Source organism: Gobio gobio (genome assembly GCF_949357685.1).
Source record: "Gobio gobio genome assembly, chromosome: 4".
Classification (NCBI taxonomy): Eukaryota; Metazoa; Chordata; class Actinopteri; order Cypriniformes; family Gobionidae; genus Gobio; species Gobio gobio.
In genome coordinates this window covers 31,966,316-31,993,499 of record NC_137100.1, presented here as the reverse complement: position 1 = coordinate 31,993,499, position 27,184 = coordinate 31,966,316, and the positions used below count along the sequence as shown (strand labels likewise).

Genomic DNA, 27,184 nt, shown 5'->3' with positions numbered 1-27,184 from the left:
GGGTCTGACGCCATTGTTTCTAATACTGACCAAAGCACAGTCTACCGGTAAAGGTAAGGGGCGTGACGTTTCCGACAAACGTGCACTGCGGTTAGCGAATCACAACACACTGAGCCAGCTAACCAATCTGTGCCCATTGCGTATTTTTGAGGGACTGGCTTCATACAACCCGGAAACCATCAGACCGTTTTTACAAGGAGGGACAGAGCAGTGTAGAATAAAGGTCAAATATATGAAAAATAATGCAATTTTTTTTAAACGAAGCATGAACATATGTTACAGTGTACCCCACAAACACAATCAAGCCTTCGAAAGAATGTGTCTTACCACCCCTTTAATAGCATCTGGGACAACTTTATCCACTAACAACGGTTAGTTTTGATTGGTAAGTTTTAAAATACCTAAAAAAGTTGGTGCTATGTATGGTTGATTAAAGAACTCGGAATACACACATATTTTGACTTGAAGTAGTACTGCTCCTCTTTCAGCTGCAACTGGCCATAACTGAGGACTCCCCAGTTCACGACTGCGTTTCTTAAACGGAAGTCTGCATCCTACCAGTCCAATCCTTCTGAGGCTTGTAGGATAGAGTCCTCCTCAGCAATTAAACACTAGTGCTGCGTTCCTGTTCATTTTTATTATGCCCTTCACTCGTTAACTTCCCTCCATCTCGTTCACTCGGATGTGCGTCATTGCTTAGGTTGCATGAGTGCCCACTACTGGAGGAACATTTGAACTGGAACGTCCTAAGCCCTTGATCACTTCGAATCCACTATGGAGTTGATTTATTATTTATTTTTTTCCTTTACTAAATTGTTTAATGCAACATTATGTATGTATATAGGTGTATTTGGGTTGTTTTAAATGTTTTTAGAAATAATAAAAAATATCATAGAGTTGTTTGTGGTGGGTTAAATTAAACGCGGTATGCCGTGACGCCACAAACCTGTTGCAGTTTGGTATATGAAGCTGCCTGAAGTGTACATATGAAGTAGGCCCTGTCCCAAATGGCACACTTCATGTGCACCTTCAGTCTTGTGGACTTACAATGGCCGCTGCGCGCGCGTGTCCGTTAAGTCCACAAGACCGTACGGTGTCCCATTTGTCATTTTAGGTCTCAGAAGGGTGCTCGCGAGCGCCCCCTTTGAGACCGATATGCGCCCTCGATGCGCACTTCTGCCGAGCCCGCACTGGTGCGAGCTACGCAGCGCACTTCTTCCCGGCAGTCAAAGCGGCATTACGTCGTGAAAGTGCGGACTCAGAGGAAGACCGTGAGGGTTTAGGGTGCCATTTGAGACAGGGCCGTAGACTCGCTCCCGTAGACCGAGGGAGCAAGGGTCTGTCCATATAAACTTCCCTTGTCCACTTCACGCAGTGGAATGCACTTCAAAATGGCGGCGGGGATTCCCCCGAGGGGAAGTGCTTAATTAGGGAAGTTCACAAGTGCGTGTCTAAAACTGGAGTGGAGCGCAGCATAGAATGAGACGGTCTAGTAAGTGTGCATGGCTACGTCACACATGTTCCCGCCCCCATGGTCACAGCACGAAAATACTATTAAAACGTAATTTAAGAAAACTACTTTGTATTACAGTCTTTATACAGTGAATGACAGCCGTCTCCCAGTGGCTTACATTATTGTCAGTTTAGTGTTAGTGATTAATTTACAGCAAAACAAAAGATAACATATGCTTTCATGTCTGAAAACATTATTTTTGTCTTACATTTCATAATAAACTCTAGCTCAGTACAGACTGGTTTTCCATCGGTTATTTTTGTGAATTTAAATTTAAAAAAGCCACAAAGGATACATCTGATGCGTCCTTCAAAACAGGCCGAATGAAGGATGCAAAACGAAGGCTGCCTTCCAAGGATCCTTCAAATTGAGACGGCCTTCAGCGACGTTTGATGACGTGGCAGCCGAGATTTGCAGACAGCCTTCGTAGGATGCAGCCTTCTGTTTGAGACACAACATACATCAATTGTACACTCGTTATTGTAGTGCATTGTGGGATTTAAAGGGTTAGTTCACCCAAAAATGAAAATTCTGTCATTAATTACTTACCCTCATGTCGTTCGACACACGTAAGACCTCCATTCATCTTCGGAACAGAAATGAAGATATTTTAGTTGAAATCTGATGGCTCTGAAAGGCCTCCATTGGCACAATGCACGGTACACTCTCAAGACCCTTAAAAGGTACTAAAGACGTCGTTACAAAGTCCATCTCACTACAGTGGTTCTAAAATAACTTTATGAATCGGCGAGAATAGTTTTTGTGCGCAAAAAAACCCTAAATAACGACTTATATAGTAATGACGATTTCAAAACACGGCATCATGAAGCTTCGAAGCGTTATGAATCAGCGAGTCGAATCAGTGGTTTGAATCGCCAAATTTCAGCAGTTTGGCGGTTTGACACGCGATCCGAATCATGATTCGACTCACTGATTCATAACGCTTCGAAGCTTCACGATGCCTTGTTTTGAAATCGTCATCACTATGTAAGTCGTTATTTAGGGTTTTTTTGCGCACAAAAACTATTCTCGCCGATTCATAAAGTTATTTTAGAACCACTGTAATGAGATGGACTTTGTAACGACGTCATTAGTACCTTTTAAGGGTCTTGAGAGTGTAAAGTGCCATTGTGCCAATGGAGGCCTTTCAGAGCCATCAGATTTCAACTTCAACTCCAAAGGGAATTTAAATTGAATCGCACTCCCATCTGTCTGTCTTGAAGAGAAACCAAATGGCTCCAACAGTCACACCCACCATCATAAGTAAAATGTCTCTAAACTCTAAAAACTCTTATCTTCTTGTATACTTCTGTGGGGACGAGATTTATTGTACCAGTCGCACTGAGTCATTTCAAACGATATCAAACACATAATACTGTATAGTGAGAATTGACATTAAATCAAATAGATTTTGGGTATATATCAGTGATCTCCCTGTATGAAGTGGAATAGGATGGGGGGGGGGGGGGGATACATGTAAATTAAGGCCATTCCCAGTTGATTCAAAGTGTCCTCTCCAGACAATCTGGAGTTATGCAAGTTTTCACAGTCTTTCACTTCCTTTGCTTTACCTGCCATTGAGCTTAATCTCATTCTCACAAGACAGAAAAAAAGAGACGTTTGTTTACAGTTGTTTAAAAGGGATGTTTATAAGACAGTTTGTGAATAGACCACGGTCAAAATAGTGATGGAACATTTATGGACAGTTTTAATAGACAATTTTTGCATGAGATGAAAGTTGCACTTTACCAGTAAACAGACTGCAGAATTCTAACTAATTTTCATCATTGTTTCCCTGACTTACTAACGTTAATAAAAGAAAGAAGCAACACTGTGGTGAGAAACATGTTAGACTAGTACCGGAGTTGTGCCGAATTCTGTGACCCCAGGTGTGTTCTCAAAGATGATTTAAGCATATCGTAAAAAAAAATATATATATATATATATTATATATATATATATTACATGCAAATATAAATTCTATTTTATGCAAGCATAAGTGATAAATCAACTTTAGCCAACTTTAGAGTCATGTGGAAATGTATTTTTTCTAAAACTTAATGCTTTATATTTATTTAATACCTGTTTTGCACTTGTGCGGCAGATAATGTCATGTGTCTTGACATATGGCTATGGCTTCCAAACGAAGCAAACTGTCCGGAGCAGAAAAAAGAAAATGCGCCAAGAACAAAGTAGGTATGTGTTTTTGTAACATTTTAAATTCTTATTTAGTCTTGACAAACCAATAAATACTGTTTAAAAAGAAAAAAGAAAAAACAAGACTAAGAAACTAAGAAAACAAACAATACTCCAGTCCAGATCTCCAGGTTCAATATTAGTCAACTGTGTTTGGTTAGAAATGCCCTATGATGAAATATAATTTTCAGTTTGTGGCTCCACCCTCTCCCAGACACAACGTTCACAGTCACCAGAATACTGATCACACGCACCTGCACTTCATTATCACAGCAATCACCACCTGCACTTAAGCCCCACGCATTCCCTCAGGCTGTTTCCGAAATCGCCCCCTATACCCTCATTCACTATTCCCTACATTAGTCCCTACATTAGTCCACTGATATAGTCCACTTAGAAAACGAGTGAGTGATTTAGGACACTAAGTGCGCCGGAAAGGCTGCCGTTTTTGCAGTTTGTGCTTGCTGTTTGGCAGCTCCAGTAATAATGAAAAGATTTATCCTGAACTCTGCTACGGAAACTAGCATGTAAGTAACCTTAATCAAACAATATAATAATCATCTTAAAAAGGATAATTTATACCTGTATGCATGATATTGGGCTGGACCAGTGCGGTTCGGAAGATGGATGGATGATTGATTCAGCTGTGGGCACTATTTGAGGGAACAGCCATTTAGTGGTGTCCGAAACCATAGTGGACGTTATTAAGTGCACTCATTCAATCCCACAATGCACCACAATAACGAGTTTGCAACCGATGTATGCTTGACGGCTAGAGAATACCCATAATTCACTGTGAGAGTCGCGCCGTGCATTGAATTAATTCCCGCGTTTCGCCAGGAGATGGCATCGACTCACACACTTTTTAAGACCAATGATATTGGGCCCACTCACTTGTATCGTCTCTAATTGAGCACGTCTGTTTACATACCCTGATAAACCATGCGTCTTACCCCTACACTATTGCTGCTGATGAAGATTGTGTATTCCGTAGGTGTGTCTTCCTCAACCAGACGTTTAAACAAGCCGATATATTTAAATATATTTTTATGTAAATTGCATCTACTCCAGTAAAATGTTTCTGTTAAAGGACCCACCGACATTTTTTTTTTGCTTCTGACGCCCATAATATAAATAGTAGCCTACTATAAAGTATGAAATATATAGGCCTACTATACTATATATATATTATACTATATACATATTATTGTTATTTTTTGAATTAAATGCTTATTAGTTACTTTATTATTCCCCTTTCCAAGTAAGTTCAGTGCCACACAAGTAAAGAGTTATAGGGTTAACTTTAAGCTTGTTGGCTCGTTTTTGGAGTAGTGGAGTAATGGAGAATGAGGGTACATAGGGCGAATCGGACAGCGGTAAGTTAATTCATTCAGGGCGCGGCTCTCACAGTGCGTTGAGAGTACACCGTCTGGTTGAGTGAGAGAACGATTCAAAAGCATAAGGAGTTGTTTCTCGTTTGCTCTCGAAATGCTCTCGCGGGACTTTGCTGTCATAAGCCGATCGGGCATCGAACAAGCATATTCTCCAGCGCGTACATCTACTGTACACTCGTTATTGCGGTGAATGGTGGGATTGAATGAGTGCACTCAAAACGTCCACTATTTTTTCGGACACCACTAAATGGATGTTCACTCAAATAGTGCCCTATTTAAGGGTATAGGGAGCGATTTCGAACACAGCCTCAGTCACTGTCCGGTCTCGTTTGCACATGCTCACGCTACTGCTTGCTTCTACGGACTCACCTGTGTTACCTACCTGTTCTCCCAGTCTCCTGAGTGTCTCCTCGTTCTGTCTCCTGGCTCCGTCTCCTGGCTCTCTGTCTCCATCGCTCCATCGACCTGTTCTCCTAGTCACCTGCAACCAGACGCACAGTATCACTATTGACATTACCATTCTACCGGATATCCTCTTCTGTTACTCACCTCATCTGCTCACATCCTGGTCCTGTTTAATAAACTCTGTTTACCCCTGTCATCAGTTCTCCATGTCACCTCTGTATTGTAACAGCAGACCGGACCAATACCGCACAGCACCAGGATGAGCACCCCGGATCCCTTCAAGGAGCTCGTTGACGCTGTTCCGTGAGCTCTTCCCTCCAGCACACCTGCACCTTCACAAGCGAGCACTTCCGGAAACAACACCACTGCTTCTTCGGCCCCCGAGTGCGCCAGTCCCGTGGCCAGACCGGCGCCCTTCTCTGGTTCGGTGCAGGATTGCAACGGATTTCTGCTTCCATGTTCGCTGGTCCTGGAGATGCAGCCACACCTGTACCCACACGATCGCGCCAAGGTGGCGTTCATCACTTCGCCGCTATCTGGTAAAGCGCTCCGTTGGGCAGAATCTCTGCGGTCCAATGACAGTCCTGTGATCCAGACCCTCTCCGGTTTTATCGCACACTTCAAGGAAGTCTTTGTCTTTGAAAACCGTCCTGGGATTCGTTGATCGGTGAGCAACTCTACCATTTGAAACAAGGTTCACTGTCTATAAATGAGTATGCCCTCCAGTTTAGAAACCTCGCTGCTGCCAGTGGTTGGAACGAGCAATCCCTGATAACGACCTACCGACAGGCTCTGGATCCTCGGGTGCGGCTGCATCTCGCTGCATACGAGGATACCATCGGGCTTGAACGATTCATCCAACTCTCCATCCGCTTCTCCACTCGAATGCAGTCGTGTATCGAAGAACACTAGGGCCAGCCGTCATTCTCTCCTTTCCTCCGCCGACCAGATGGTGTCAGCCCTCCAGAACCAGCCCACGAAGCTATGCAGCTGGAGAATTCCCAACTGACAGCAGCTGAGCAGCAGAGGCGGCTGACCTAGAATCTCTGTTTGTACTGTGGCCTTCGTGGGCATTACATCTCCGAATGCCCAGTCCGTCCTCCACGTCCTATGGTGAGTGCTATCATTCCTTCCCTTAATAAGATGAAATCACTCACCACTACTGTAAACCTTACTGCTGCCGGTATCTCCCTTACAGTTACTGCCCTCCTCGACTCTGGGTCAGCCGGCATCTTCATCCCGGGCACCCTCTGCCGCCAGCTCAAGCTCCGTACGACTGCTACTCCGACCATCTACCAGATCCAATCGATAACCGGGAAACCCCTCAGTCAGAGGCAGGTCAGTCGCTCCGTGGGCCCTATCGGTGTTCAAGTGGGAATCCTCCATATGGAGCATCTACATCTGCTGGTTCTGGAGGAATCCACCACTGACATAATCTTAGGGCGCCCATGGTTAGAGCAGCATAACCCAGTCATCTCCTGGAAGAGAGAAGGAGGTCCTGAAGTGGGGAGACAGCTGTTTCCCGGACTGCTTCCCATCTCCACCAGTACGTCCCTCTCCTTGTCCCCAAGATCTCCCTGTCTACGCCACGTCCACCGCGAGTCCAGTAGAGAGACGTTTGGTGGATGTTCCCTCCTGCTATGCCCCCTTCAGCGACGTCTTCTGTCCCCAACGGGCTTCCAAGCTGCCTCCCCATCGGCCATGGGACTGTGCCATCGATCTGCTGCCTGGTGAACCAGTGCCCAGAGGAAAGATCTATCCCCTCTCACTCCCGGAGGAGAAGGCCATGGAGGACTACATCAAGGAGGCGCTGGAGCAAGGTTACATCCATCCATCTTTTTTCTTTTTTTTTTCAAAGCTTTATTTCTCACTGTCCCAAAAGACAAAAATGACTAAAAACATAAATATATTAAGCAAAATACAGAACACAGACAACAGGGTTGACATTTTATCACATTACTTTATTAACAAGTCAATTCCAACACAGGATATTTAGTGAAAATACCTTATTTTCAATAAGGAAAAACTCTGAATATTCAAGAAGTCTTCTGCATAACAGGATGTCTTAATGTGGTGAAGAAAACGCGGGATAGGCTAAACCTGCAAATAAAAACTAACATTAATGACAAAGTTCCCCTGCATCACATCTGGCAAGTGACAGAACAGAAGTTCTTTATTATATAATGAGGATGAAACGAATGAACGGACAAATAAGAACACCATGAGCTTGACGTGTTTGATATTAAAAGGCAATAACTCAAGCCCTGAAAGAGGCCGGCGACGCCAAACGCAATCTAACGTCACCGTATTCAACGGTCGCATGGCGCACATATCATCACACGAATGACTTAATTTACTTATTACCTATTATTTTAGACATATTAAGACATGAGGAAAATAAAAAATATTGGCTACCATTAGACAATTATGTGGTAAACGAGAACACACGCATGAAACCAATGAATGCATGAACTCGTGATTATACAAAATGTCTTTTAAACTTCATACCGGGTCATAAAGCAAAACTCTGGAGAATAATTTCAGTGCTCAATACTCACCAACGTCTTGTGACGATGAATATCTCTCTATTCTCTTGGGAATGTTTGTTTCGTTCTTCAGCACCGGATGGTTTGGCTCTGCAGTCCGCTCGCGCTCCCGCCGCTCCCCCGCTCCGCATTTGAAATCTCCACATGAACAGGTTTTCTCAAGCGCATTTTGCGCATGCGTATACAATTTTTCGGACGTAGGACTTGTTCGTCCAACATGGATTTTTTTTTTTCGACTTCATAGATTGACTGAGCACAATTAAATATGTTCGGTGAATATACAATTTTAATTGAGTGAAGACCTTAAGCTATGATTAGTACAATGCAAATTTTTGCATGGGGATAATTATTTGGAAGTCATTTATTGGGCCAATATGTAATTTTCACAATTTTTCCCCAACATTTTTTTTTACAGTGTAGGGTAAGCTATTTATCATGCTTTAGTTTTGTTAGTAAATCACACATTTAGAAAATAATTTCAGCCATTATAGTTATAGTTTCCCCAAGAAACTCTGCATTTGATTGCAAAACGTTTTGCTTTCCCCAGAGAAACGTTTTGTATTTACTCGCAAATCCTTTTGAGCTCTTTGCGAGCAAAAGCAAAGTTTCCCAGAAGTGTATGCCACTGTACCAGACTAAATTCTGGAATACACCACACGACTTTTAAAATCTGAACAAGATTTTAAAAACTGGGCATCATACACTAAACGACTGAGGATCATACACTACCAGACTTTTAAATCGTTCTATGTTGTTACCGCCAATATATTAATCCATTTGATTTAATCGATCACTCCCAGCTATTGATGTTCAGGCTATTTATCCACTTATCCCAAACAAGCTTTAAAGTCGAGCCCTGGATAATGATGAATATTAACTAAACACATTTTTTATTAAGATTTACCACAGAATGTGGTTTGCTAACCATCTCAAGACGAAGCTAACAGTTGGTTTAGCTCTTACGCGAATGTCACCCATCTCCATTTCTTCTTGAGCTTTATGTGACTTTGTGCCTTTTGATTTCCATTGACAGGTCTATATATATATATATATATATATATTTATAATATAGTTTTTTAGCTTGTTTGCTGTACACCTTGTCACATATCAGCTTTTAGACATTGTTCTGTTTTTTGTTATAAGTCCGAAATGACAATGAGGCAGCCTCCCGCAATGCAAAGTCAATGGAGAGCGTTGGATTGTTTTCCCCCCCGGTGTGGGCGTGGCCTAAATACGCTCTGTCTCTATGGGTTCCCTCGCCCTAAAGTCTATGGGTTTTTTGAATGGGTTTTTGCTAAATCGCCTGAAATAAGGTCTGTAAGACTTTTTCAGTCGATAATGTAGTTGTTTAAAGCTCAAATCTGTGGTTTATTTATAAGAAGAGTGCCTATTTAAACATTTTATCTGGTGTTATCGGAGTTGTGAGCTCCAGTGAGTCAGCGGCGGTCAGTGCTTGTTTAGCCGGCGAGAGTTGACTTTCCTCGGCTAGTCCTTCTGCCGTCTGCCGCTGGCTCTGATGTCTCTGTGCTCCAGCTATAATTAGTCTTGTGGAGATTTAACGGCCCATATTTGCTCTCATGGATCTATATTTGTTCCCTGGCAAATCGTTTAGGCTGAGTGCAAAGATAAGTTTCATTACTTGTTTATTTTTAGGCTATAACTGTACGTTACCGTTGTAAGTTAGCCGACTAGCACTGACTTTGAATGTTTGACTGAATTGTTTGCTTTATTTCATGTGTAGCTTATTATACGTTTTGTATTATTGATCATACATAAACTTGCATTTAACAAAAAGAGACTGGGTTGTGTTTCATGTCATTTAATGTTATCACAGTGATAATCATATTGTCTGAAAAAACATTAACAAAAGATAAATCTCAGAGAGGCACGCATAAACAAAATTAGTTTCTAACATTTTTGGAAAAAACGAATGGGCAATATTTCTCATGAAAAAGTGGATAAGTGTTCATACACAGCGCAGATCATAATGAGCGAGCGTGCTTTTAAATAAAGTTTGAGGAAGCTTGATGATGACGTTGATCCGCGACCATGGTGTGCTGTAGTCCGTTTATAGCCTACCGTTAGCATTTTATATCTGACGGCTTTATTTGGGCTTCAAAATGTATACATTTTGGATTAACTTGTAAAGATTATCTTGGTAGACAAAACGTGTAAGGGTCATTACTCTTTGTTGAACACAGATCTTATTTTTTGCGATTTTCCAAAAGTCTATGGGGAAAATGAATGGCTTTTTGATCGAGGGAACCCATGCGCCACTAACTTCCGGGTTGGCCTACAAAGTGACGTCATTACTTCGGCACTCCGTTGGAGGTACCATCCTACGTCACGATGTACCGCAACGTCCAATAGGAAAATTCAACTGCAGTAGCCACCGTTCAAGCTTAAGAGGGCAGCACTTTGGCGGTTTTACACCATATTTTATAGAATTAAAACACTTTATACTCAAATGTCAAAACATTTACTCGAATCAATGAACAGCATTAATAAAGCCCCAGTATTACAGATCATTAACTAAAAAAAGTTGGTTTAGGGTTTAGTTACCCTAAAGCTCAGGCACGTGCAGAGGGGGGGGGGCTTTGGGTGCTCGAGCCCCTGCCCTTTTTCAAAATGAATCAAAAGTGCCCCTCTCAGACAGATATAATGATAATATTGTGGTCAATAAAACTAAATAAATGTGATTATTATAACATGACAATGCATACAATAGTAACGAACGGCTCAAAAGTCGGACAATTTCTGTTGAGGCGTTGCCTTAACGCGTTGCTATGGGTTGCGTGCGTTTTGATTGACAGCTGATTTTCCACTATTCGGAAGCGGCTCTCGAGCCAAATATGGTCCTTTCATAGAGTGTGTGGCCTCGCGGGAAAAAAGTAAACCAATATTTTTTTTTCATCCATAATCAGAGCTAATGTGTTGATTTAATTACAAAGCTATATATGAGCTATTTATTTTAAAGTATTACACAATTCACCAATGCCCGTTTGTCATGTATAGGCTATACACCAACCAATCGTGATCTGGCAAAGCAAGTTCAAATTCCATTGGGCGATGTGAAGTGGAGCGGTAATTTTCTGTTCTTATTCATAAATCGGCTGAAAATTACATTGACAGACGAACTAACGTTTGTGGAACGATTTCCTGCGGTTTGGCTCATTTTATAAATTGCATCACTGACAAAATGGATTTTAACAGACAACAAACAAATCCCTGCACAAAACCACAGCAGCAAAAGTCGCATTAATGGTAAGTAGTGTTAAATTCACTTGTGTTTATGTAGCCTATATTGATACATCGTTTACTATTTCATGAAACTATCAAAGTTAACAAAACCCAAGTGCCACTGGCACCTACAGGCCTATAAGTGAAGTGTGGCGAAATGGTGACGTGAAAGGACTTTATTATATTACCATTTTTGAATATTATGCAGCATTATGAAATAAGTCTCTTATGTTTATCAAGCCTGCATTTATTTGATAAAAAACAGCAATATTGCGAAATATATTAAATAATGGTTTTCTATTTTAAAATAATTTAAAATATAATTTATTCCTGTGATCACAGCTGTATTTTCAGCATCATTACTCCACTCTTCAGTGTCACATGATCATTCAGAAATCATTCTAATATGAGGATTTAATGTCAATGGTGGAAACTGTGATACTCTTTTAAAGATTCTTTGATTAATAAACAGTTAAAAAGAACACAATGTAATAATATTTCACAATATTAGGCTACTGTTTTTTCTGTATTTTTGATTAAATAAATGCAGGCTTGATGAGCGTAAGGATATATATATATATATATATATATATATATATATATATATATATATATATATATATATATATATATATATATATATATATATATATATATATATATATATATATATATATATATATATATATATATATATATATATATATATATATATATATATATATATATTTACATATTGCCCCTTTTTTACATTTGAGCCCCTGCCCCTGACGAACTCTCTGCACGGCCCTGCTAAAGCTCCTCCAATCTCCTCCCGAAAACTCCCAAAAAGTCTGCTGGTGACTACTTCGTTCAGAGAAGCTGTCAATCTCAGCTGTCAATCATGACATCACCCCACCGTTTTTAAAATCTACCTAAAATAACAGAATCTTTGGAATTTGATTACAATTAATGAAACACATTAGTTTGTCTCACCTCCCATTCGATTATGTGGATTTATGACCTACACTGGGACCAACCACCTGGGGGCGATCGGAACGTTTTGGCTTCACTGTTCATGTCTTGACACTTTGTAGCAAAGCGTCATGCATTGTTCTAAAATCGGAGTATATGACTTTGGGCAACTATTGTCGACTAGTCCCAGAGCTGCCAACTTTTCGAAAAATCTTGGAGTGAGATTTGGTGGGGCCAACCAAAATTTTGTTGCCGTACAAAGCAATTTTTTTTTCAGGGTTATTGGGACACTTTTTTCCCAGTCATTTCAATGGCAAAGTTTTTCTATTTGGAAAAAATAAATCTGTACTTATTTTAATAATTTTATTTCACATCCTGCCCACTGATGTCGTAAAAGCAATGTTGCTATTGAAATACAGTGAATGTAATGTAGGCTATGCAATACATTGTGCAAAAAGGGGGTTTATAAGGTGGCCAAAAACAAAAATGTATAATTTTGAAAAAGCATTAGAATAGCCTACTTGATTACCCCATAATGATCACTTTCATAAAAATATATTTACTTGTGGGTTTAAAATTCCACATATGGCACATTTACTGTCCAACAACAAATATTTTAGAAATGTGTATATTTTAGTCAGAATTATTGAGCTATTTGCAGGTGGCGGCGCTCGATCACGGAATCTTGAATTTTAGCGGAGATTCACTTGCAGAAGCTCGTCCTCTCCAGACAGCAAAATGGACATATTTGCACGACTTTCTAACATTTACAGATGGAGAATATAATGTGAAATGTAAGTTATGCCGCCAGGAAAGCACCACATCTCACCACAAACACCGCAAGTAGGCTACCGGTATTTGTAAAGATATCTGTCAGCCTATCTCTCAGAGCATCTGAAAGGGCAAGCTGCTTTAAACTAGGCTACATGTGAAATATCTTACCAGTTATTTTGAAGCCCTCAATATAAAACATGTGTCATGTTTAGGACAAATTGTAACATTTCAAGCTTTCTATAGGCCTACTTCTCATGTCTGTGAGGCAAGTAGGCTAGCTGCTGAGTTTGGGTTTATTTGAGACGCGCTCCAGTTCATCTGCAAAGTGAACACTGATTAAAATTAAGATAGGCTACAATTTATACAAAACGAAATTAACTTTAAATAAATTAAAAATCATTTCTGACCCTATGTCTTTGACTTTGTCTATGCACTTTTCATAATAGGGTCATTCCACGAAATCGGTGCCTTTTGTGTCCCTAGGAAATAATCAGACATAGAATTATTATAACAACACATAAATTTGTGATTTAAAAACATAATAATACTATGTATTGTTTCCTCAATATTACATTAAATTAAAGTCAATTAAATATTATTTTAAGTAATTATAAGTAAGATGATAAGGGTAAGGTTTTTGCCATGTTCCTCGACATGATTGTTCTTTTTCAGCAGGACTTTTAATTTGCAAACTGAAGGCAAAATTATTCTAAAATCACATTTGCATATAGCTATAAGTATATTCTCATTGTTAAGCAGTGTTTGGGCATAAGTATACTTTTTATTTTTTAACATATAAATAATTGTATCGTTGTCCCTTGATTCAATGTCATTCCTGTTACCCTCACCAAAAACCCCTTTAAAATAGTTGTACATTCCAGTGACATCACTTCCAGGAAGTTACATCATCTCTCATCATTATTCCAACAGTTAAAACACAAGTAATTTTCTCTCTCTCTTTTATAATGTTCTATTTTTGATGATTTATGAGGGTTGAATGAGGTGGGGACATCATGCAATGTCAAAACTGTTACCATTTTTAAAGTATAAATTAAAATTATTATTTATATAACATAATGAAATCAATATCTACAAGTAATATCGCTTCAAAGTTTACACCATTTGCTTTTGTGGTATTGACTGTTAGCTAGCAGTTAGCAAATTAGCTTGAATTTGTCAAACCTGTTACCGTCATCCCTGTTACTTTTCTAGTAACAGGTTGTGACATGTGGGTAACAGGGATGACATTACATGTGTCACCTAAGCCACACTGTTTTTAAAGTTTATCTGTGTAAAATGTAAACATTTTTAAATGTCATCCTGCGTGTATTATTGAGCTAATGCCTATATTATTCAGAGTGGGTGGTATATGAGGATCAGTTACATTTTTAGTTAGAATTGTTGGTATTAGTATTATTGGTAATTAAAGTATTAACTGTTTAAATAGTTTTAACATTTGTGTGATGATTTAAATTTTATTTTATATTTGCACTTTAATGCACTTTTTCAGATGATAGTAGTATGCCATTAAGTGCAGCAGAAAAACAAATGATATTGGAAGAATGTTTGTAACCAAGCATATTTTTTTCCTACTATGGTAGTCAATGGTAGTCAACATTTTAGATATCTTTGAAATGTAATGTGCTTCCACTAATACAACTATGCCAAGTAAGTGCAAAAAATATAATGCAATTTAAAAAGTTTACAATATTATGTAAACAAATTGGTGCAGTGTATGCTGAAGAATGTGTGTCCTGTCATCCCTGTTACTCTGGTCAGTCCTGTTACCATGATGTCAGTCCTGTTACCGTCATTAATTTCATAAAAAAATATTAAAATTATATTTGAAATGGCCTTCCCAGTTTTTCCATTGTAAACCTATCAACATTGTATTTTGAACAAAGCCCTTCTTTTAATATCTCTCTTGTAAAAATATATATTTTTCTTAATTGGCATGTGATCATCCTCTAAAATTAGAAAATTCTTGGTCATCTGAATGACAAATATAAGATTGAAAAAAATTATCCAAAATTTGAAACAATCCAACTGAAAAGAGGGACTAAAATACTGCTCAAATACGTTAAAACTAGGCTATAACATATTTCTAATTAAAACTATTGTATATACTAACGCTTGTGTCTGTAACAGGGATGACAAAAATATCAAAACATGAGGTAGATAAATAGTCATAAAATAAAAAATTTCGTAGCCTGAGATGGCACAATAGAATTTATTGTCATTTTTAAGCTGTCTTCATTTCATGGATATTTTTAAAACATAGAAAAATTAAAATATAAAATAAGTTTAATCTAAGTTGAAAAGGCACCGATTTCGTGGAATGACCCAATAGCCTAGATGAAATTTAAAATAGCACTGGCTAATATTTAAAGCTACACTGTGTGATATTTTCCCCCATCTAGTGGTGAAAAGGTATATGACCATCCATTGAATTATAGTTTCTGTTCCTCTCAATTCCGATTTCGTTTCAACTCCTACGGTGGCAGATTTAGTCCAAGATTAACATGGCTTCCAGTTCGACCTCGTCCACATTCGGCCTGTGGGATATTCTGTGCGCAGTGGGATGGTTGGAACTCAACTGGCCTAATTATTCGGCTAGAAAGAACTGCAGCTAATCCAGAGTGAACTTTGATGATAGTAATGTTTATTCAGTCATCCAATTGCAATGCATAAACAGGTTTGCGTGGATATGTACATAAATGTGGTTTCTGTGAGAGAACAAATAAGGATGGTAAATATACATACACAGTTAAGAACTGTATAACTATACTTATAAGTTACATTTGTATAATGTAACCGTAAACCAGAGCTTATTGTACCATATATAGGCGCTAAATGCAGCTGTATTAAAAGGAGCGGAGCTGCCGCGGCTGTTGCTAGCAAGCCGTGTCCGGTTACAAAAGTGTGTGCGCCGCTTTAAAGTTAGCACTGCAGTGCGCTCTGTATAACAATTGTTAATATGCCGATCAGACACATATTTCCATCAACATACATTACAAGCAAATATTTTCTATAAACGAATAAACATTTGTTGATAACAAAATAACTGAATGATTATTCAAATAGGTGAGCATTAAGCTATTGTATGTTGACACAAAAATACTTCTGAGGTGACATCAACTGAATTACGCGATGACACACTCTGAAACACATCTACAATGACAATAACTATTATTACTTACGGAGTTATTAACGCACAGAAATACCACACAAGGAAAAACAGACTTTTGAGGAATAAAGAAGCCAGGAAAACTCTGTATAACTCTGTTACTGGACGCTGCTGAGATGAAAACTCTCTGCGCATGCACCAGACAAGTCTGAACAAGTTGACGCGCATATGCGCGAGGCAGGGAATTTTGTACAGTGCAATCGAGTATTAAAACCAGTTAAAATTCTTTCCTGTAGCTCAAAAAGTAGAGCATGGCGCTAGCAACGCCAAGGTCATGGGTTCGATTCCCAGGGAAAGCAAGAACTGACAAAATGTCAAATGTGTACCTTGAATGCAATGTAAGTCGCTTTGGAATGGATAAAAGCGTCTGCCAAATGCATAAATGTAAATGTAAAATGCGAAAGGCGAAGCTTGAATTTACGGTATGTCCCTCTTTGGCTAATGTACTTTCAAGATGGAGGGGCAACATGGCGACCACCGTTAGATCCCATTACCTTATGTATTTTCAATGGCATATTATAAACTTACGAGAATACTTTATTACTTGAAAGAAGTAAATATACATTAATGAGCACATATATTTTTGAAAGAACTAAGTGTTTTTAGCTAAGAATAGACTAAAAAAGTTACACAGTGTAGCTTTAAACATAAATATTAAACAAAATAGCTACAACAAATACAGGCAAATTTCATGTCAGAACTGGGTTTGAGCGAACGTTGTTTTACTGGTGAGCACGCAGAGTGGAGCATTCGCTTGCTTGGGCCGTGAGATTTGAGCTGAGCGTCACACCGCACCGCTTCCGGAATGTAGCTTTTGGTCGCACTACGCCGCCGTAGCCTAGTTATTTGCACATTTATCTTGAACCCCCAAACTGAAGGCATAACTACCATAGACGATAACGAGTAACTGGTAACTGGTAGATCTATAAACTCATCTTTCAGGCATTTGACCGACCAGGTTGACACTTCAGCGTGAGAAATCAGGGGTGTGAGCGTGTGAAACCATTCAAATGCGTGTGTCTCACGGCCAATGCGTGAGAGTTGGCAGCTCTGCAGTCCACTAGTCCAGACTGCAAATAGGGGCAAAAGTCATGTGGTGTATACGCAACAGAATAAAAGGGCTTTTCTTTGGCTAATTTTTGTTTTTGAAATTGACATTTCCACTCTGGCTTCTTCTAAGCATCTTGACCGTTGGTAGGCTATTTTTATACCACTTTTAATCTGTAACATTGTGTAATTTGTAACTTGATTCATAGGAAGATGGTTATGGCTCCTGCACCTGTTTTATATGCTGTTGCAGCTGTGGTCCTGTGTGTTTGTATGCAAAGAATTTAAGTGGTTTAGGTGATAAAGTAGCTCAGTTTCACACCCATCATATCCTCATGCAGCTGAGCCAAGAGTATGACTCTCAAATGGATAGAAAAGACAAAGCAGATATAGCCTACATGAAGGACAAACATTGGACTCCATCAATAGGGGTAGTTATTGATATACTCATATTTCCCATAAATTAATATTTGTTTGATCTTGATTTTTTTATTTCCTTTTCCACCCCTGATGCTGTAGAAAAGCTCCAAATGATGTTAATTCTTGGACAAGCTATGATGGATTGGTGCCATGGTCAGCTTCTAAGAGCACTCCGGAGGCAGAGAAAAACCAACAGATCTGTTTTCTTTTTTCTTGAGTGCTTTCCTTTGGATGTTTTGCTGCTCACTTGCTCCATGTTTTGTCTTTTTGCTTGACAGTAGAGTAAAGGACGATCTCTGAGCTGACATGTTCTGATGCAGAGACATTTGCAGGCTTTTTATTCACAAGAACTGATGAGGAAGTAGATAAAAAAGATCATGAGAAAATGTCTCATGAAACCGATATCTCACGTTTTGACATTTTAACTTCTTTAATACAACATATACTGACATAATATAATTACCTTCACTGTTTTGGCAGTTGCGTGACTTATGAACAACTGATGCATATGTTATTTCATCAACTGTTTCTTCTAAAAGAACAGGGAAACAGTTATTAATAACATAAGTAATAATGATTTTATGTAGGCTAGAAATGATATTCAAGTATCAGCCATGGCCTCGAGATTACTCCATCATATCATAAAATATGCAGACTCCTTCAAGACCACAGCAGGCCTTCATTTATATAACAATATACATTATAAACTGAGAAGCAAAATGTACCTTTACGGTCAAGGCATTTGTGTGACTTATGAGCAACTGATGCGTAGGTTATTTCATCAACTGTTTCTCCTAAAAGAACAGGGAAAACAGTTATTGATAATCCAAGTTAGAATTATTCTATTTTATGTAGTAATTATATTTAAGTATCAACCATGGCATTACTTCATATTCATAAACTATACATTCATTTTAGACCACAGCAGGCATTAGTTTTTATGACAATATACAGCACTGAGAAGCAAGATTTACCATCACTGTCATAAGAATTGTGTGATCTGTGCTCAAATGATGCATCGACTGTTTGTCCTGATAACAGGAAAAAAAAATTATATGACGTAAACTTGAATATACAGTGATCACTAACACAATATGAACAATTAAACCACACTAAAATGTCATTACATCAAATACAAAACTCCAAACCAAGTGACATCTATAAACAAATGATGTAAGACACTGTAAAAAATGATATGATCAATAAGTCGTTGATCGTTGACGTTTTTACAATTTCAACTTTTCAACTCAAATTTTTCAAGTTAGTTTAATATAAGTTGAAATGACTTGAAAAGCCAAATTGATTATATTTAAAAATTTAGGTTCAGTTGCTGCCTCCATTTTTTTATAGGTGAAACGTTATTCCCGCCCCCATTTATGGTGGATGTATGAAGTCAGTTTCACGGGTGTACAGAATAACTAAAGATAGTTCATCGCATTAAGGATATGTTACTGAATCCCTGCCTACCAAGATGCCTTCATCTGGTCAGTATACGGCTCAGTGGAATGAATAAAAACGGTGTCTGAAAGACTAGCTGAAAGAATTAATTTAATGTCTTTTTCTTCATTTATGTGCTGTCTTTTTAAATACCACTTGTTTTAACAGGTTTCTCAAATAACCATTTCAGAAAGACACAATCAAATATACTATATTGACCATGGCCTATACTTACACTTCCTTTAACCAGCATTTATAACTAGTTTAGCTTATTTACATTTATACAGTTTGCTTTTTAACACTTATTTTATCTCTGCATGTGAATATAAAGTATGGCATGAAAAGTTTCCCCAAGTCTCATAGCACAGTGATCAGACTCACGTTTCGTCCGTGTGTAGTAAACACACACCGTGATCAGACAGAGAAGCAGAAATCCTCCTCCTCCTGCTGCTGCAACGATGAGCTTCCAGTTATTGAGCGGTGAAAACTCAACAAGACTGAGACCTGATCAAGACCAAAAACAGATGACTAATGTAAACTATCAGAAATGCATCCATTTCAAGACACTTTTAATATCAGGTTTATACACACTGATAGTCTTTGTAAAGATATATACTCACTGTACTCTCTATAGCCCAGAAAACAGTAATCATCTCTGTACAGTTTACAGTGGTAGAGACCCAGATCAGAGCGCTCCACATTACTGATCATGATGGAGAAGTTTCCAGAGTGATCACGAAATGTTTTAATTCTACCACTTCTGTAATTCCAGTAGATTGGCTGACCATCTATTTTAATCTCTACAATGTGGTCAACTGTTGCATTAATCTGAATCCACACAGCACTTGAATTCGTGGTCAGGTTTGATCCAAAGAGATCTGCTCCAAACTGGCAAGGCAGCTGAATTTGAGACTGCAGTTCTGTGGATAAACTGACTCTTGAAATGAGCTTCTGTTGACACACATCATGTCCTGTGTGAAAGATTGGACATGGAGAAGGATATAGTTAAAAACATAAAACTAACAAGGAGTGCAATAAAGGCAATGAATAAATACAAATAGTAAACATAAAACAAACGTATAAACGACGTCATTCTTACTGCAGCATTCAGAGCAGAGAGTTTACTGACCTTTAACACACACTAGAAAGCAGCAGCACAACATCCACACAGCAGAGAAACACAGGCCAAACAGCTTCATGTCTCAACTGATCACTGAAGATGCAGATGAAAAACACGATGAGTTTATGTGCAGCGATGGGGAGAATTTGTTATGCATCACTTCCTGGAAATGCTGAGAAAAAATGCTGCAGGCACAAAAAAAAAAAAAGTAGCTACTGTGTAATGGCGATTCTCAATGAAAAACAGGTTTATGGAAAACAGTCAAGGCCTTTTATCTGCTTTTAATTCATTAGAAAACAAAACAAACAAAAAGACAAAAATGTTTATGCACATTTTTACCTGAGATTTTAAAGTGCATTTTGGTAGCATTGTTCAGCAGAAAAATGAACATTTAGATTTGGTGCCTTTTTTCGTTTTTGTTTTTACATAATGGCAGCAGTCAAACACTGATGTTTTTCTGCTTCAGGACCTGCCTTGCCATCATTTAAAGGAACTATAAATCGGAGTTCTCCAGGAGAATGTAAAGCTATCTGTCTGTGTACTGAAGTTGAAGCACAGATGGCTCATGCAGCAAGATGTGAAACAAACAGATCTACTTTAAAATAGATTGAGAAAGTGTATGTTTTGGAAACCCCATTGAAATGCTGTGGTAAACCTGAAACATGCAATCCATGCTCAAGAGCATACATATTGCTAATTTGCTAAGAAACCACACTGGAGCATATAACTTTAAAGAAATACATGAAAGATGCATCCAGTTTTATTTGTTCACGTGTTGATTTTGCATTCATTGGTTTAGTTGGAAAATATTTATTTTTCACTTTTTTGGACAGTGGACCAAGTCTGTTTAATAAATATATAAATTCCTTTGCTTCAAATTTTATTTGGTACATAAATGTAATATCAAAATAAAGGAAAATGGTTTTATAAATTGTTTTAGTACTAGCACAAACACATGAAGGTAGAGAGAAAGGGTCGAATTGATTGTAAAAAGTAAATTATGGATCAAGATCATCAGAGGCTTTTGGAAATTTTGAGCATGTCTTTTAAGCAATATTGTTGCATTTAAATAGCCAGTGAAAACGGAGCACATCCCCCAAAGACACGCAGCACTTTAGGTTTCATCTTACCACAGACACCCTTCTGTCAAATTTACTGACATTTAAGGCCTAGTCACAGATGAAATAATCAGAAGTTAGCTAACTTTATTTCTCTTTGTCTGATACATTTATAGTCACAGTTCATAATGAGCCACACCACAGAACAATTGACACATTTATTTAAAAAAAATAAAAAAACATTTTATTTCTATGGACAAAATCTGTATTCATTGCTGTTCACTCAAATGTTAACATAAAATAAAAAAATGATCTGAGTACAGTCAAATTTAAACCATGTAAATGTCTTTTTATCTAGTCTGTTGTAGATTCCAAACTTGTATCTCAGGGATTAAACACCATACACTCTTTGGTTTGTTTAATGTTGAGATATTGAAAAAAAAAGAGGATTTATGAAGAGAATATATCATATAACAGCTCCTGTTATTCCAGAATCTCCAGCAGGTTTTTACAGTTGCATGAGTGTGAGTGCTGCATGCATGCTTGAGGGTCACATGATGGGAGCATCACCTCAGGTTGCATATTACAGCTTGATGGTTGAGGTGATGCTACTCATTCGCACCTACACCTTGCAAGACACACAGCATCTGTGAGCTGTTCCAACACTGTGAACTAACATTATTAAAAATGATTTCTATCTTTTTGAGCTAATAGAAACTTGGTTATAAAGATAGCTTTGACTCACTAAAGTTTGATGCCATCGGTTCCCTTGAGTTCACAGTAGAAGAGACCCTGATATTCTGATCTATAAAGATCAGATCATGGAATGTTTAACTAATTTTGTTTGATACATTTACTTCATCAGTAAACAGATCTACATTACTTGACTATTCAAATATATGATCTTGAGAAAGAAACACTTTGAAACCACATGTATTCAATTACAGCATCTAAAATATGTGACTGACAAAAACTGTGACTTTCTGGCTTAAATTGGAATTTCTACCTTGGTTTTGCTGTTATCACCTCAGCTTTAATTCATTATTTAGGCAAATAAGGGTGGAAATTTAAAATGCATTGTCAATTGTAGTCCAGTGGCGGCGTGCTTTACACCACTGCATTCAACGCTTTGCATTGCACTCTGTGATGTAAGGCTTGGGTGCAGCTGCTCAGCCATGGAAACCCATTCCATGAAGCTCTACACACTGTTCTTGAGCTAATATGAAGGCCACATGAAGTTTGGAGGTCTGTAGCTATTGACTCTGCAGAAAGTTGGCGACTTCTGCACCTCAGCTTGCACTGACCCTGCTCTGTGATTTTATATGGCCTATCACTTCGAGGATTAGTTGCTGTTGTTCCCAATTGCTTCCACTGTGTTATAATACCACAAACAGTTGACTGTAGAATATTTAGTATTTATGGCACAGGTGGAAACCCATCACACTACCACGCTTGAATTCACTGAGCTCCTGAGAGTGACCCATTCTTTCACAAATGCTTGTAGAAGCGTCTGCATGCCTAGGTGCTTGATTTTATACACCTGTGGCCACGGAAGTGATTGGAACACCTGAATTCAATGATTTGGAGGGGTGTCCCAATACTGTTTGCAATATAGAGTATATATCTCCACACGGGAGGAAAAAACCCAGGCCACTAAACAGCATCAGCTGCTTTCTAAAATGTCATTAATACAAATTAGGGAAGACAATGGTCTGGTTTTAGTGGCCAAAACTTGATGATGCAGATTAAATTATAGATATCCAGTAATAAGGACCCATATTTAGAAATGTTCAGTAAATGATCTGATGCTTTAACAGAGTTCCCACACTTTTTCAGTGATCATTTTCCAGGACATTTTTAATTTTACTATGGCGGGAAAAAAATACATGAATCGGGCCCTAAAATAATATATTGCTACATCTAGTTAATTGCCATAACTTAATTATAAAAACTGAGCTCTTAATCATACAATTTTAACGTTTTGTTTAACTATTTGAAAATAAAAATATTAGCCAAAGACAAGAAAATAAACAACAAAGAAACCCATAACACGTAATAGAACATGTGGCAGGTCTATTAGTCTGCATTTACACTTCATCTATTATGATATCAGAATTTTTATTGTCCTGGGCAATGCTGGTTGTCACCATGTCAATAAATACGATTTTGGATTTAATCCTGCATTTAAATAAATGAGTCATTCCCAAAACTTTGCAACAAAAGACTAAACATCATCACTGAAAATAGTGCTCTCACGTGTGAAAAATTAGCATTCCTGAACATCGCATTTTCTGCAACTAGCGGTAATTGTTTTGGGCAAGTGAACTCTTTGTTCCCAGCTAAAGAAAAACCAAAAGAAAGTTATTTTCCAGGACATTAAACATTTTCTCTAATTTTCTTCTTCCGTGTGTTTTCCAGGACGTGTGGGAACCCTGTATAATAGTTAGTCCTGTTGGGGAACTAAAAGAGATGGTTCAACCAAAACTGAGAATTGTCATCATTTCTTCACCCTCATGTCATGTGGAATCTTCTTCTCAAAATAGAGACTTCCGATATTTTTTTTGGTAGTTGATTGTAAAGAAAAGCAGCAGAGACAGGAGATACAGCGCTGTCTGTTACAGAGAGATGGAGCTCTGTTCTACTTTATTGATTGGTCTGCACATTTCTCATCCACTACTGAGGACACAGAGTGATACAAACATTGGATTTCAAAATCAGGGACAAGTTACTTTTTTCAAGTCTTGATTCAGAACGGACCAGAAAAAAAGAAAGTCACCCTTGCAAAGCTAAATGAGCAATTTTAATTGTCTTTAAGATTCAAGTTTCACCATTTTTTGTCAACGCCATTGTAAACACTTGACATCCCATTAAAACAGGATGAATATAACATTGATGCTGAAAATCACAGAAAAAAAAAAAAAGAATGTGGAAAAAAAAATTCCAAACATGAGCCCAACAAATGAAAATGAAACCATTATATTAAAATAAAGACTGGTGGTGTTATTTGAACAAAGCAGAAGCACATAAAGTGAAAAAAAAGCAGGATCAAGAGATGCCTTCAGATATCAGGGACCTCCATTAGCTTTCATCACATTCAGCTATTTCTGCACTAAAATTGAGCTTATTCACTTTCAGACAGAGATATTTAGATCTCTGAACGAGTGCAGCGGCTGAGATAAATGGTACCGATTTTATACGCTTAATCCAAATTTTAAACAAAAGTCACATTTCCAAAAGTTGAAGATGCAGATGGAGTAAGCGACTAAAACAAGAACAATATCTGAAAGCGTTCCAGACCTCTGCATGACATTGAATAACTTAAGATTACAGGTAGTACAGATTTTAAGCTTCTCAAAATTACTAAGGAAAAAAGTGCAACAATGGTGCAGAGATGTACCAAGTTTGGTACTTCCTCTTTTTGTCTTTGTATTTGTTTTGTGGTCTAGGAGGGGAAAAAAAAAATATACACACGTTATACGTGCTCCTTTATGATTAGTAATAGTGGATTTCCCCCCAAAAACATTCTTCTTCAAAAAGAAAAGGGTTACCGGGGGAAAGGTGGTGGACCTTTAAGAACAGTTAAAAAATGAACGATGATGAGTCGTGTCCAACTGCCAGACATTCAACACTCTGAACAGATCTGCAACAGGCCACTGCTGAAGTTTAGAACCAAGCCGAAACGAAAAGCGAGAGAAAAACAAAAGAAACATTCATCTCATGTCTGAAGTTTCACTGTGAATAAGACTCCTACAACAGAAAAGGCTGATGTCGTCTTTCATTTAGTCCTATCCTCCAATACCAGTTGACGAACGATTGTGACTTCCTCCCTGAAGTAACAGGGCAGAACACATCTCAACAGTGCTGCATAGACAGGGTCCACATCTGAGGGGGCAAACAAAGTCCTTTTTGCCATTCATTGGGAATCGTTTTGATTAGCCCATTACATTCAGATGTGGGAAGCTCAATGCTCTTTACCCGACTGACCACAAACGTTTCCACGGTGTCTTGTTCCACCCATTTATCCAACTGGGATAAATTTAAAAAGCAATGTTAAAATGCAGAAAAATGTGTTAAATGAAAAACACTGCAAAGGGTTACTCTATTTACATACATTGATTTTTTTTCTTTTTTTAAAGACAAAAAAAAAAAATCTTTACAGAAACAAAATTTTCAGCAAATAAGTCTCTTTACAAGTTCTTCATCCTTTTGACTTTCCATGTCTCTGTTTTTTCCACGATTTTGTCTAGTTCTTATCCCCAAACGGGCCAAAAATCAAAGCATCAGTTCAATCCTGAAAATGAGTGGCTCTAAGCAATGCTCTCTCTGACCACCAGTCGGCACCAAATTAGCACCAAACGTACGACCTCCTCTCCAGCAGAATCTCACTCTCGAGTGGCAGTGAGTGGGATTCATAAAGACAGTGAAAGAAGGGCGATGGTGAACAGGAGTGGGGCATGGACGCTCGAGTAGGAGAGGGAGGCGGGTCATCTGCCTCAGTCGTCACTGTCCGAGAGGGTCTCGTACTGCTCTGACAGTAGCGGTGGCTCTCTCTCCCACGCGCGCGTCGGTGCCACGGGGCCCGAGGCGCCACCCTGTGGCTGCTGCTGCGACTGCATGGAGGGAGAGGGGCAGGCCATGGAGGTGGGAGGGGTACTACTGAGCATGCGCATAGTCAAGGGGTTATAAGGGAACTGCATGGAACCTGGGTAGGAGGAAAGAGAGAAACAAATAATACATTTTAATTTCTAACAAAACCATTTAATCTAACAATCAAGAATCAAGTAGCGCACCTGTGGACGACGGCCGGTCCTCCCAAGCCCAGGTGGGAGCCTGTCTGTGGTAATCACCCTCCGAATGAACCGAGGACACAGAAGAGGGCCGCTCTCCGCCAGAGTATGCCTGGCCTGGGTTCGGAGACTTCGATTTCCTGCTGTTAGCTTTGCTTTGAAGCTTCTGCTTTCCTGCTGTGGAGACGGAAAGATAGATAAGGATGTCAGCAGTTTGGTCTTGAATGATACACAAGCATTCAGACCAGGGGTCTCGCAATATACCAGAATTGAAGAAAACAGTGATACCCCCAAAAAAATTAAAAATACTGGTATCATGTTGATACTACAAATATGATAATATAAATAATCGAGAGCCAGTAACTATCTGGTTGACATGTCAATTAGGTGGTGGTACTACAACCTTAAAGGGTTAGTTCACACACAAATGAAAATTAGCCCATGATTTACTCACCCTCAAGTCATCCTAGGTGTATATGACATTCTTCTTTCAGATGAATAAAATTCAGAGTTATATTACAAAAGTCCAGGATAATCCAAGCATTATAATAGCAGTTATAGCTGCTCTGTTTTTGAAGTCCATAATAAATGCATCTGTCCGTCGAATAACTGCTCCACATGGTTCTGGGGGGTTAATAAAGGCCTTCTGAAGCGAATCGATGCATTCGTGTAAGAAAAATATTAATTTTTAAAACATTATCAATTAAAGTTCCAGCCGATCGCCTTGAAACTCAAGATGCGTACGTGACGTCATGACGAGCGTACCTGGTCTTTCGATCGGCAGAGGCACTTTCAACATTTTTTCCATAAATTGAACACGGAAGGCGGTCGGCTGAAACTTTACTTTATAAAGTTTTAAATATGGTTATTTTTCTTACACAAACGCATCGATTCACTTCAGAAGGCCTTCATGATTTTATTCGTCTGAAGGAAGAATGTCATATACACCTAGGATGACTTGAGGGTGAGTAAATCATGGGCTAATTTTCATTTTTGGGTGAACTATCCCTTTAACACTGGTTGCCACCCATCATAAAGAAAAGATGACAATGCAATGTGTAGCTAGTACTCATGATGGAGGAAATGACAGACAAAGCGAGACACTC

At 38.6% G+C, this 27,184-nt stretch overlaps 2 protein-coding genes across 6 annotated transcripts in view; both read right to left on the bottom strand.

Annotated features, from left to right (window-relative positions):
- Positions 1-27,184, bottom strand: part of cenpv (centromere protein V) — a 278,526-nt gene that overhangs the window by 62,776 nt on the left and 188,566 nt on the right. The window lies entirely within an intron of this gene.
- Positions 23,893-27,184, bottom strand: part of ncor1 (nuclear receptor corepressor 1) — a 137,653-nt gene continuing 134,361 nt past the window's right edge. For 3 of the 4 annotated variants that reach the window (XM_079815098.1, XM_079815096.1, XM_079815097.1), the window contains exons 47-48: positions 26,082-26,255; positions 23,893-25,993 (exon numbers count right to left, since the gene is read on the bottom strand). In XM_079815098.1, coding sequence (XP_079671224.1) covers positions 25,785-25,993; positions 26,082-26,255 — 383 coding nt within the window. In that variant the 3' untranslated portion in view covers positions 23,893-25,784. The remainder of the gene's footprint in view (positions 25,994-26,081; positions 26,256-27,184) is intronic. The other variant, XM_079815099.1, reaches the window with a different exon arrangement.